The sequence below is a fragment of the Pelodiscus sinensis genome, chromosome 1 (assembly GCF_052426305.1).
Source record: "Pelodiscus sinensis isolate ZL-2025 chromosome 1, ASM5242630v1, whole genome shotgun sequence".
In the NCBI taxonomy this organism is placed as follows: domain Eukaryota; kingdom Metazoa; phylum Chordata; order Testudines; family Trionychidae; genus Pelodiscus; species Pelodiscus sinensis.
This window is the reverse complement of record NC_143052.1, coordinates 30011998-30024597: the sequence shown is the minus strand read 5'-3', so window position 1 is coordinate 30024597 and position 12600 is coordinate 30011998. Positions and strand designations below refer to the sequence as shown.

At 38.0% G+C, this 12600-nt stretch overlaps 1 protein-coding gene across 2 annotated transcripts in view; it reads right to left on the bottom strand.

The window, feature by feature from the left end:
* Positions 1-1615: 1615 nt before the first annotated feature.
* Positions 1616-12600, bottom strand: part of SLC2A13 (solute carrier family 2 member 13) — a 352851-nt gene continuing 341866 nt past the window's right edge. For both annotated transcript variants that reach the window (XM_006120405.5, XM_075927418.2), the window contains exons 8-10: positions 9867-9988; positions 9575-9727; positions 1616-8694 (exon numbers count right to left, since the gene is read on the bottom strand). In XM_006120405.5, the coding sequence (XP_006120467.1) occupies positions 8468-8694; positions 9575-9727; positions 9867-9988 (502 nt within the window). In that variant the 3' untranslated portion in view covers positions 1616-8467. The remainder of the gene's footprint in view (positions 8695-9574; positions 9728-9866; positions 9989-12600) is intronic.

Here is a 12600-nt window from a genome sequence, read left to right as displayed (position 1 = left end):
TCATCTTTCATTTCCACTCCTCAAAAACACAGGGGTAGCGTTGCTGGCAAGGAATCATATGATTGCTACATATTACTTGGAGAGGGTTGTTTTTCCTGAGTTCCATGGTATGTTGTATTTAAAGCTTCCAGGAAGGAAAGTGGACCAGTCAGTTTTTAAGAGAGTGCCACCACCATCATTAGAAAAACATGCTATTTTTCAGATATCTGTGTAATGGTATTTTGAGATGAGTAATGATGTGTAATGATATGTTGTTATGCCTTAGAAAGCCCTGTTGAGATGTAGGTGTGAATTCATCCGTCAGTTAAAGCAACCATAATAAACACATGTCCACCTAAGACGAAGGGGGCATGTGGAACCATCCAGGAGTTTTTGGGCTGAATATCATTTTGGGAAGGGGGGAGTGAGTATGAGAGCCAGGAAAGCCAACAGCTTCTGCAATACCTAGGCAAGGTGTGTGTGTGTGGGGGGGGGGAGGCTGTTCTGAATCCCTAGAAGGGGTGGGGAGCAGAGCAGCCACTTCTCTGTACCTGGCTGGAGCCTGATCCAGCCCAACCTGTAAGCACGTGCTTAATTTCAAGCCTAATTCCATTAACTTCACTGGGACTACTCAAGTGCTTAAAATTGAGCATGTGTTCTGCTGGACTGCGACTCTGGTGTAAACAGCAGGGGGACTGCTAAGGCATGACACAGGCCCTCCCCTCAGCCCTCAGAGCTGCACGGAGCGGCACTCTGGCAGTGATTGAAAGGGCCCAGGGCTCTTGCCACAGTAGCAGCAGTGGCCGCCAGGAGTGCCAGGCCGCTTTGAAGCACACAAGACTGTCTCAAATTTCTATTCCCAGCTGTAGCAACCCTAGAGCCCAAACTTTGGCTGGACACTTGAGCCAAAAGGGGTAATAATACGATTCCAGGAACTCTGAAGCATAAAATGTCTGTTGAGTCAGTGATTAGCGATAGCCCTTGTTGCAAGCATGGTTGAGAAGATCTCTTTTTGTTTAGAATATTACCAGTCAGTCAGTAGGTTTCATGGTTTATTGCCAACCAGCTTTTAAGTCCTCAGCCATGTTTGGCTTTTTTACACACATGACTTCATGAATTACACTTGTGTCACCTTGGGCTTTCCACTACTAGTGTTATTTAACAGCACAGCAATCAAATAGATTAAGAAACATTTAATATCAGGTAGGCCAACATTTATATCTCATTTGTAGCTCATTATGATAGATTATTTGTTTTTCCAGCTAAAAAACCCTCAACTACCTCCATCCTAGTACACCTGAACCTCCGTACTCTGGGTATCCCTGATCTAGGAACACCTGTGTTACAGACTCTGGCAGGGGCAGGAGGAAGCAGATTTACTTGCTGCCACTCTTCCTTCCCCCAAGCTGGGGAAACAGCAGTGCAATGACGCCTTCTCCAGAGGCTTTCCCCAACTGTTCCCATAGAGGTGGAAGGGGGGGGGGGTGCCTAGAAGCGGCACCAGGTAAGATCTCATCCCCATCCCTCTCACGCACCCTCCCGCCCTCCATGGTCTGAAAAATTCCTTTATCTGGCATATTTCCCAGGGTTGCTGGATTAAAGGGATTCCAGTGTACAAATAAAACGTCTAGAAAGATTCTGTAATTAACCATGTTACCTTTTATTTTGTTCATTTACAAGTCTGGCAATGACAGTTCTCTGAAGATATTTATTTTTTATGTAAAGCCATTAGAACATAAAACAATCATTTAACTTTACATCACTAAAATGTCATAAAATGTACAACACTTTCATACATTATAGGCTTGTTTGGCTGCAGAAGGAAACAACACATGTTCAACAGGCTGGTGAATAACGTATTCACATTAGTTTTGCCAAAACTCATTTGTTAAGTACTACATACTGTAACATGCATTCAGGGATTAGTGTATGCCTACCAGCTTCACATGTGTACGTGTTAGTAATAAGCACATCAATAGAACTAAGTTTAGTATCAAATAACATTTTGTTTCAAGTATTCTAAATTTGACTTCATTAAAGAAATATCAAGTTAAAGACTCTGAGAGACTGTAAATGAGAAGTTGCTGTATATATAGGGCCTGATACCTGGCTGGAGCCTGATCCAGCCCAACCTGTAAGCACGTGCTTAATTTCAAGCCTAATTCCATTAACTTCACTGGGACTACTCAAGTGCTTAAAATTGAGCATGTGTTCTGCTGGACTGCGACTCTGGCGTAAACAGCAGGGGGTCTGCTAAGGCATGACAGACACTATGCCATTTGATACCAGCTGAAGATCTGTCCAACAAGGCCAAGCCTTTGTTCAGAAATCATGGTTACATTTTCAATCCTTTCTTAATTTGGCTGAATGTTTAAAAAATTAGATAAGTTTGCTTGTATTTTAAGGCCTTCACGAACTTTATTTGTATTTTAAATATATGGACATTAATAATTTGTGCTACCCTTCGCTAGTCATATAAAGAGAATAAAATGACAAACTATGTTATGAAAAGTAAAATCCAAATAGAAGTGTACAGTTTATAGAATCATATTTAGAGCTTTATAATTACACATGCCAAATCACTTAAATGTAACATACTGTACATCTATTACATAAAAAAAGTGAGGACTTACAGAAACTCTGGTTTTTCAGGCCTTTAATTAACACAGTGTGGCTAAAATATTTTTCTCTACAGTACTTTGGAACACCATTAACACTTTGTTACAAAACACCACAGTGATGATTATTGGCACATAAAAAACTCTTCTATGTGAAAACATACACAAAATAGGTAAGAACTGACATTTTCTCTGACTTTTAAAATATATATATAGTTAGTTACCTTTAGGGAGTCTGCCCCTCTATAATCAAACAACAATATTCACCTAGAAGAGTTTACTGGTCTGACATTTTTAACACTGCCACAACCTAAACCACTTCATGGATTATGCTTAACCGTATTGTACACAAGGCTATGAAGTTTTATAGAAAACAAATATTTTTGAACAAAAAAAGGTGACTTGTCTAAACCTGGAGAATAATTCAGAATCTTTTTATAGGCAGCAGCTACATGTAAGCTGTAAATATTACCCGCAATAAAATACATGTTGCCATAAAGCACATATTGTGGATTATCTGCTTCTGGCCTGGTACACAAAGCTCTATTTTCTTCTAGATAAAGAGGAGTGGGATTTGGTCAGTTTCAATCTCTCAGTAAAAGTGCACAAATATCTTTGCTTTTTTAAAGTGCTTAGCAGAATTTTGCTTTTTATACTAAAATATCTCTTGAAAGTGGAACATAACATCTCTCTCTTGTTTAACAATGTCCAGACAGTAAAACTTCTTTTTGTAAACAACAAGTAAAGTTAAAAACAAAAAGTCCTTGTTAATATAATAATGAAGGTGAGAAACAAATGGAATATGATTCTGGTCCATTTCATCCCACTGTACATAGCTATTTCTGCACCGAGGCCAGGGTTTGAGTTCCAAAGAAAAAACTCCCATTAATGCAATGAGCTGTGGATTCTTATGGTCAAAACTGGAATTCGGGTGAGCAACGGAAAGCTCCTTCTTCACAGATCTCCTCCGCCCAAGCTCAGTCCAGTATTCCTATCTTTCTAGGAGAATGTGGGACTGGAGAGTTGCATCCTTTTTCTAGCTCACTCCTGACATGCTACCTAAGTCCGTGTTCTGATGTTCATGGGCTCAATCTGGGGAATTGGGCTCCATGACACACACAGAGGGGAGCTTCTATAATTCTGTACCCTTCAACAGAGCATGATTATAGCATTGCCTCTGCCTAAGGTCCTTTCCCTCCTGCAGAAAAGGTGGCAGGATTTGCCATTTTGGCACCTTCACTTTGCTGAATAACCCTGCATGCCCTCGACTCCATAGCACTTAGAGGATGTTTAATAAGGTAAGTAAAAGACAAATTCCTTGTCCTCCTTAATGAGTGTCTCAACTCTAATGTTGCTTTAAAAGTCTTTTAATATGACATCTTTGCTGTTTTTCCTCCAGTACTAATTCCTGCAATAGGGACACTGCAACTTCCATTTTATTCACAAAGAAGTTAGCATAACATTTATATTAATATCCCTTTCCTTATTACAAGGCTCTGACTTGCTATCACTACAACTCACAAGATAAAAATTATCTACTGTGTTTGTATGGTAACTCCATTTAGTTACTAAATGAGCTTTAAATGATTTCTAAGGGGCTTAGCACACTTTAATGATTGTCTTCAAAACCAAATTAAAAAGAACAAAAACAAAAAATAAAAACCTACCCCCATGCACCTTTCCCCAAAACCAAAAAAACAAAACCTCCACCCCATTGTTTTTGACCAGTAATTTGGCAAGGGACTGGAACAACTTGCAAATTATCTTAAAGAAGCTTTAGAGCTCTAAAATGGATTAACAAATTAATTTTTAATTAAATTTTTAAAATAAAATATGCATCTGGACTAACATCTTCTATACCCATTATCTGACCAACATGATGTAAAGCATCACAGGCATGAAATTTTCTAAATTGTATGTATGTAACTGATATGCCAATTTAGCCAAAATTATACTACCAATCCTACTAATGACCCTGGTGCCCCTGAACGAAACATGTAGTACTTGTGAAGAAATAATTTCACATCATCTGCAAAATGATATTGTGCTTAGACATACTACTTATGTTCTTTTATAAATTAAAATCCTGTCATAAGAAATTATTCAGCTATTTATACCCTTTTATCTGGAATGTAAGTCAATCAGTCCCAAGCTAGCAAAATCTCTTAGAACTTAAAATACAAATATAAAAACCCTTTGCAAAATAGAAATATTTGTTTAGTTTTCTTCATTACATTATAAATGTTCATGGATACTAAAAATAAAACCCTAATTATGTAAGATTAATTTCAAGTATTCAGTTGATCTTGTTCTTAGTATACATAATTCTTGATATTATGTCTAATACTTGTAAGAGATGGAATATTATCTATGAATAAAGCAATAGTAAAAGGAAGACTTAAATCCAACTCTACTAGGGGGAAAAGAAAGTGACAGAAAAGAAGCCAGTACATTTTGTGCCCTCATTACTCAGCTGCATTCACAGCTGAGAAGCATTGTGTTTTTAGTCTCTATGCCTGGAGAGTAGGGAAATGTCATGCATGACTTTAGAAAATTGTCTACAATAAGATAAAAGTCATAAGTGTCAGAAATATAGCTGAGTGCTGTGCACAGCAGAGTGTCATTTATGAGAACATCCAAGAAACACCGTTGGCAAAGGATAATGGTCTTCTTTTGCTAAAAAGCCACAGCATTTTCAGAAGAAACAAGTCATGGATCTCGTGACAATTTCTATTACAGTATCTTGGCTTCAGTTATGCCAAATGAGTGACAGCAGTGCAATGACTTTGTTTAATCACAGATGCTGGTGACAGTTGATCACTAAAGCTATTAATGATCAGCTGTATTTCAAGTGGCTTAGGCCCTAGTTCAGCAAAAGCACTTAAATCAATGGGACTAATCACAAACTAAAAGTTAAGCACATGCTTAAGTGCATTGCTAGGTCAGGGCCTTAGGCCAACATTCAGGAGAGAGACATCCTGAAATGTAGTTACATGTTGTCCTGGATTCTTTTCTGAATCGTGGCCTTGGAGAATAGACTTTTGGGGTCAGGCAGAAGCCAATGTATCTATAAAAGTGTTTAAGACCATATTGTGCCTTCAGTAAAGGCTATAAACTGGCAATGGCATGCCTAATATAATGTACATTTGTACTTATGCATGCTGGAATATTTTCAGCATCTCTTTCTGGAGAGCATACCAATGTTGTGTGCCTAAATGACAGCAGAGATCTGAGGTCTAGGAGCATGGCCCTCTAACTGAGCAGGTGCCTGTTCAGAGTCCAATCATGCCAAAACTTAGGGGCTGTGACTTATTTAAAAGTCCCCTGTCATGCTTATTTCTCCCCTCTCCAAATCATAGAGGGATGTTTTAAAGCATTTGCTTTCAAAACATTTATTTTCATTAACAGTTTTATAAAGTTAAAAAGAGAGCCACACCCAACTCTGACAAAATACACAATTCAAAGCAACTCAGAGTTAGAGAAGCCCCTGTTTAAAATTATATAGAGCAATAGAAATAAAATCTATCAAAGAATTACAATAAAAACTTCTCACTCGTGTGAGAATAATTAAGCAACCATTAACATTATTGTTCTTTGAGAGCAAACCCACATTCAAAATATGTCTCCCAATCCCTGAAAAGGCCACCAAACCTGTAGCTATAAAGGTCAATGATTTCATATATATTCATAAAAAATGTACATCATGAAAACAAAGGCAGGAATGGTACATATGAAAAGGGATTTTTCCTCCATTCAGAATTTCAGAGGTAGGACTTTGAGCTTCCAACTTTTTTTAAACTTATTTCTCTGAAGGATTAACTGGGAAAGAGTGGAAAGGGAGAAAAATATAATATTTTAATGCAGCTGTACAAGATCCTACTTGCTAATACAAGTAATTTTTTGGAGCAGGTGAATAAAATACCATTAATTTTTTCATTACCATGGTGAATGTGGGTGAGCAGCTTTTTGTACCTGACATGGTGAATTTTCCTGACAATTTTGCAATGCTTCATAAGACAATTAATATGAGTAAATATCAGTATTTGAATACTGCTAATTTTCTTTTCAGATTCAAAGACTGAGTAAAGGGAAGAAAGACATGCTGGAATTAATTTACTTTGCTCATAAGAGATAAACTGAAAGTGACATGTACATTAATGAGCAAAGGGGCAGTGATTGCTGTAAACTTATCAACACAAGATCTTATCCTTATTTTTCTTTACTTTTTAAAAACTAAAGATATTTGTGTTCAAAGCTGGACACATACCCGAAAGCTCAAATGCACAAATGGGAGTGAAAAATCACTTTTTTTTCTAGTTAACCTAGGCCTTTAAGTGGCACCTATCAATATATGTCAATTTATTTGTCCAGGAAATCACATTTAATTACACCTTACTGTGAGCTTAAGGTCATTCTTTGGCAATTTAGCTCACAAATACCAACTAATGATCATAATACATCGTCAAAGACCAATAGTTGAATAGAATAATATAACCAACATCTACTGTGACATTAGAGTTGAAACACGCTTAGTACAGATCTCTGGAGAGCTCCACAAAGAAGCAAGAGTGGAATCCCATTAGGGAAATTGTTAGGGGACACATCTCTCCCCTAAAGACAAAAGACGTGAATATTTCCAAACTGCGTGATACTTTCAAGTGATTATTGCTCCAGCATCCAGTGGATTTCTCATTCTGCTTATTTCATAGTCAGGTTGCTGTAGCAAGAGCACTCAATATGTAGGGCTGGGATCACAAAGGGATTTAGGCACCTAACTGCTACTTTGAGTACTCAGGATCAGGCACCGGTGAGATTCACAGAACTCCTGCTTTGTTGCTGCCAAACCCAAGATTACAATTTCCCCTTGGTGCTGAGGTTTGTGCCTCTGCGCACTTGCACTGTGGCTCCCCTCTAGGTGTCTGGATGCCTACGCCACAGTGCAATACACAAATCAGGGGAAGATGGGAATTCTTCTAACTAACTTGCAGGGTCCAATCTTAGGAGCATGCTCACAGGAGGAGGATGCAGAGGAGGCCCTACTCAACTTTCATCCCAGTGGTTAGAGGTACTCAGCAGGGATATGGGAGTGCCCTGGTTCAAGTCACCCATCCACCTAAGAGAGAGAGGGATCTCAAACAGGGATGTGCCACTTCTTGGAGAGTGTCCTAAATCCAGGTGTATCTCCAAGATGGGGTCTGCAGCTGAGAATTCTAAGTAGAGAGAGAGATGCCTCCCTCCAGCTTAGATCTAAAATACCAATCTCACAGTGAGAGGGGTTTCGATATATCCCCTGCCTGGCATCTCCCTTTGGCTATTTTAACTGGGAATCTGCTAGTGTGCTGGATTTGGTGAATCCCATCCCTAGGTGCCTGTGCACCACCAGACATTGCACAGGAAGCCTGAAGGCTTAACTCAGATTTTGTCAATCCCAGGGACTTTTAGGTGCCTAGAAATTAAAGTTCTTTTGTGAATCTAGCCTCTGTTCCCAGGTTTACTCTACTTTTATGATTCACCTGGTTTCTGATTAGATATTACATTATTTTAATATTTGTCAACAAAGAAAAATAAGGATATAAGTATGGTACACTGTTTGCATTTCATTTGGTATAATGCACAAATACCTGTATTGCACATGGTTAGTAAATTCCGACATTGAAGAATTAAATCTCCTTTGGAAACCATTACTTTTCATGATCAAGAAAAGAGTATTACATCTTATTTTCTCCCAAATGAAGGTATTTTAGAACACGAAGGCATTTGTAACTAGGCAGTAGAAAGGAGAACCAGACCAGAAGCAGGGCAGTGAGGTCACCAAGAGCTGCTCTTCCCCCAGAAGGCTTTTAAATGATTAATACATCAGCAGCTGAAAATTATTCCACATCAGAAGCATCATTGTCAGACAGATGATAATTACTTCCCTTCACCCGAATATATTCAATATACCTCCCTTCATCAGAATCAGAAATACCACATGTACATAGCCTGGTTTCAAACAAAGATTCAATTTCCTCTAGTTTTTTCCCTTTAGTCTCAGGGAGGCAGCCGTAGATGAAAATGAGTCCCATACCAGCAAACCCTGCATAGAGGAAGAATGCCCCTGCAATACAAAACAACACATGTTACTAGGTTACAGAACTTCTCTCTCGCTCTCTCTCGCTCTCTCCCATCCTCCCCCTTACTCATTCCCTCCCTCTCACAGAACACTCCCCTCAACCCTCCCCCCCCAAAAACCCAAACACCCAGAAGTAGGAAGCTACAGAAATCAAAGAGATTGGTGAAATATGAACTGCAGCATTACAATAAATGAGTATGTCTGTGCACATGTGAAAAGCCTGCTTTTTTTACATCACTCTATAAATAATCAAAATAATAAGGAGCAATACTCCATTTGATTTTAGAGTAACCTGGAAACTCATACGAATCCTTCTATCTTCCCATCAGTTCAAATAAACAGCAATAACATTACTGGAGGTCAACAGTAAAGAGACATAGAAAGGTAAGGTTTGGCTATTCCCCTGGTTGAATGCACCCCGAGGTGACCCATAAAACAGAAATGTCAACAAAAATAGCCAAAAGGATAACAAAGATTAAACTAAGGCTCTTGAATCAGCCCATACCTAATAACTATTTACAATGAGTCTCTGACTACATGACTAGACGTGAGAGTCTGATCACCAGGGTCTGTGATGGTAAAGATGTGAAGGAGAATATCAGGTAAAACTGATACAAATTGTGAAATACTACCCTTTTAGATGGCACCACAGTATTACACTAAACAGAAGGTTTTCTTTATTTTCCTCAGTTTTAATTACCTTTCTATATTCCTTTCTTAAAAACTAAACTACTGTTAATCAAGAGCTTTTCAGCTAAAATGGCATACCACAGCTAACATATCATCATCTAAACTATAATAAATCTGCATGCCATGTAAGACAATACAAATATGAATACTGCAGTTTTAAGACCCAACAACTTACCATAGTATGTAAGGTACTCTGCTGTATGTAAAAATGTCAGCGACACCAGAACATTGAAAAGCCAGTTTATACCAGAGGAACATGCATTTCCTGTACTTCTAGCCCAAAGAGGATAGATTTCTGAATTTACTGTCCAGGGCATAGGTCCCATTCCTGAGAATTTAAAAACCAATACATTTTAATATAATAATCAGATTAAACAGTAAGAGAACCTTCAAATGGTCTGACCATGAAGAACTTCAGATATTTACTATTTGCTTAAAGTTATGTGCTAAAATAAGTATTTGTTTACCAGGTGCGAAGAAAACCAAGTATAAAATAAGGCCCAGAAGTGCTGTCCAAGAGTATGGAGTAGGGCAGAAATTGTATGCCCAAAATAATTCTTCTGTTTTGAATCTGGTTTCATTTGAACATCTGAAAAATAACCATATAAAATGATCATTAGCTAATCATTTTCAGGGACATTAGCAGCATTTCAATACAAATGAGATATCTGGAATGTCTTGATGAAAACAAACCAACAATAAGCAAATACATTTTCAATATTTTTCATATCAGAGCAAGTAAGTATAAAATTAGAACACTGAATTGTCCCTTCATTTAATACAAATATTTTGAGCCAAATGCTACATTCAGATACTTGCTAGTTCAAAGCCAAAGACATTTTGTGTTTGACATTGTAACCAGCTCTTAAATACTGTACTTGTGTTCTTGGGCCTCAATCCTACAATTCTTCAGTGTGTCTTTGCTACACATTCACATAAATTACTAAGCTGAGTAAGAGGTGCAGCATCAGGGCTGTACTCTTGATGTGCTGCAACAGTAATGTATTTATGCCAGAAATGTGGGATGCTGAGCTTTAACCATATATTTGGTCATAACTAGTGAGGCATTGGCATGCGTCAAAACCAAGAAAAACATGTTTGTGTGACAGGGGAAAAAAGCTCTTTTCTTTTAAAGATTACTCCAAAGTCTATGACGTGTGTCAGGAGAAAGTATTTGAATTGCTGGAGAAATAGTATGCTTCTCTATAATATTCTCTTCCACTCTACATTTATTTAGAAATTATGCATTTCCAGCAATGAGTTCAAAATAGAGCTTCTGATCCATGCATATAAAAGCATATCAAAATGTATAGTCAAATAGTTTATTGGTAAAGATTTAAAGGAACACCAACAACTTGAATCTTTTTTAAACTGATCTTTTTTTAAAAAAATCTATTTTCTGATAGCACACTCTTTAAATAGTATGTTTTGATTTTTTTAAAATGTCATTAATTGTTTATGGTAAGAATTTTTCTGCTTCTTACTGATGCTTCTTAGGACCTTTTCAGCAAGTCAGAAATTAACTAGCTGACTCTACAATGGCAAATTATGCTTTGAAATGCATAAAGTAAACAAACTTGAAGGAGATATTCCCTTCTCCCTTCCCTCAATAACTTCTGAGTTATAATAATCTTAGTTTTTACCGTTGACTATCATAATACCACATTTTGAGTCTGAAGTGTGATTTTTTTTTTAAGATGACAGTGTCTCTACAGCATGGACACTATAAGATATGAGAAAGTGTAAGAACTGAACTGTCTGGGTTAAAAATTCCATATTCAGTGGCATACCCATGCATCTGATGTGTCATAAAAACACAATGTATCAGTGTAAGTGGGCAATAAGTAGCGAGGAGGAAAAGCAGGAAATACCATCTGGAACTTATTACTGGGCCTGACATTATCATAGCTGGCTCCCAAAAATCTCCCAAAAAAACCCAAACAAACAATCCTTTTACACCCCTTAAAATTTGGTATTCTCCTGGTTTATGAAATTAATGATAAATTGTGACAGAGTGCTGAGAACCAGCAGCTGAAGCAGAACTCTGGTCACTGCAAATCCTCCAGTTAGTTCCCTCCAGAGGGCCAGAGTGAGGGAAGGAACGGACATTTACTAGAACAGCCTGGGCTGAGAGAGCATTGTCATGTTAACTGCCAGAGTAGAAAAGGAGCCCAAGATGGCAGTATGAGGAGGAAAACAGAGAAAGGTGAAGACAGGGCAGAACAGCAGGACCACAGGAACATGAGAACTCTGTGTGAAGATATCTCTGCCCTCTCTTCTCTCTGGCACAAAGGGTTGATGTTAGAATTGCTGCATAGGTAAGAGGGTGTTGTTGATATAACACAAATAAACTGTACAATGGTGGTTTCAAAACAGGGGTGTTAGAGACATATGTCCACATACACTAGAGCACAGGGCCATGACCTGTCACTTAAAGATAGCCAAGGTGATAAGACACAATACTTCCTTCTAGGAATTAACCCACCCTGTATTCCAAGGCAGATCTTCATTACGTTTGAAGATACAGATCAATTACATATTTACTGTTAAATGTTACTCTTTAAATAATGTTTAAGTTTTTTTAAAAAAAAACCAAATCCCAACTTCACAATGTCTGGAAATCCAAAATCCAGGCACACTTAAAATAGATAAAAAAAATCCAAACAGATTGTCAATGCACACTTAAAGCCAAAGAAACAATGTTCACTCTTCCTTCATTTAAGTGAGTCTTAAGGATTTCTACATCACCATTTGCATGCGTTCAGTACTTTTTTTGAGTACTTTAGGAGTGCTGGGCAGTGCACACATGATGAACATAGCTATTAAGTGACACCTTTCTTTCCCTAACACTGATACACTTGTAGAACTAACTGTAATTCACTCTGGGCATGTCTATACTACAGAGACGATAGAAGCTGCCACTGTCAATCTTCTAGGGTTTGAATTAGTGGGTCTAGAGAAGACATACTAATTTGAACTGAGAGGGGCATTCTGGTCGATGCTAGTAGTCCTGAGGAGTAAGAGAAGTCAAAGGGAGATTCTTCTGCCTTTGACTTCCTGCAGTGTGGACAGAGCCAAAAGCCGAGGTAAGGTACTTCGACTTCAGCTACACAATTAATGTAGCTTAAGTTGTGTATCTTAATTCAACCTTACCCCACAGTGTAGACATACCCTCTGTGCAATAAGAGCACATTTAATAAC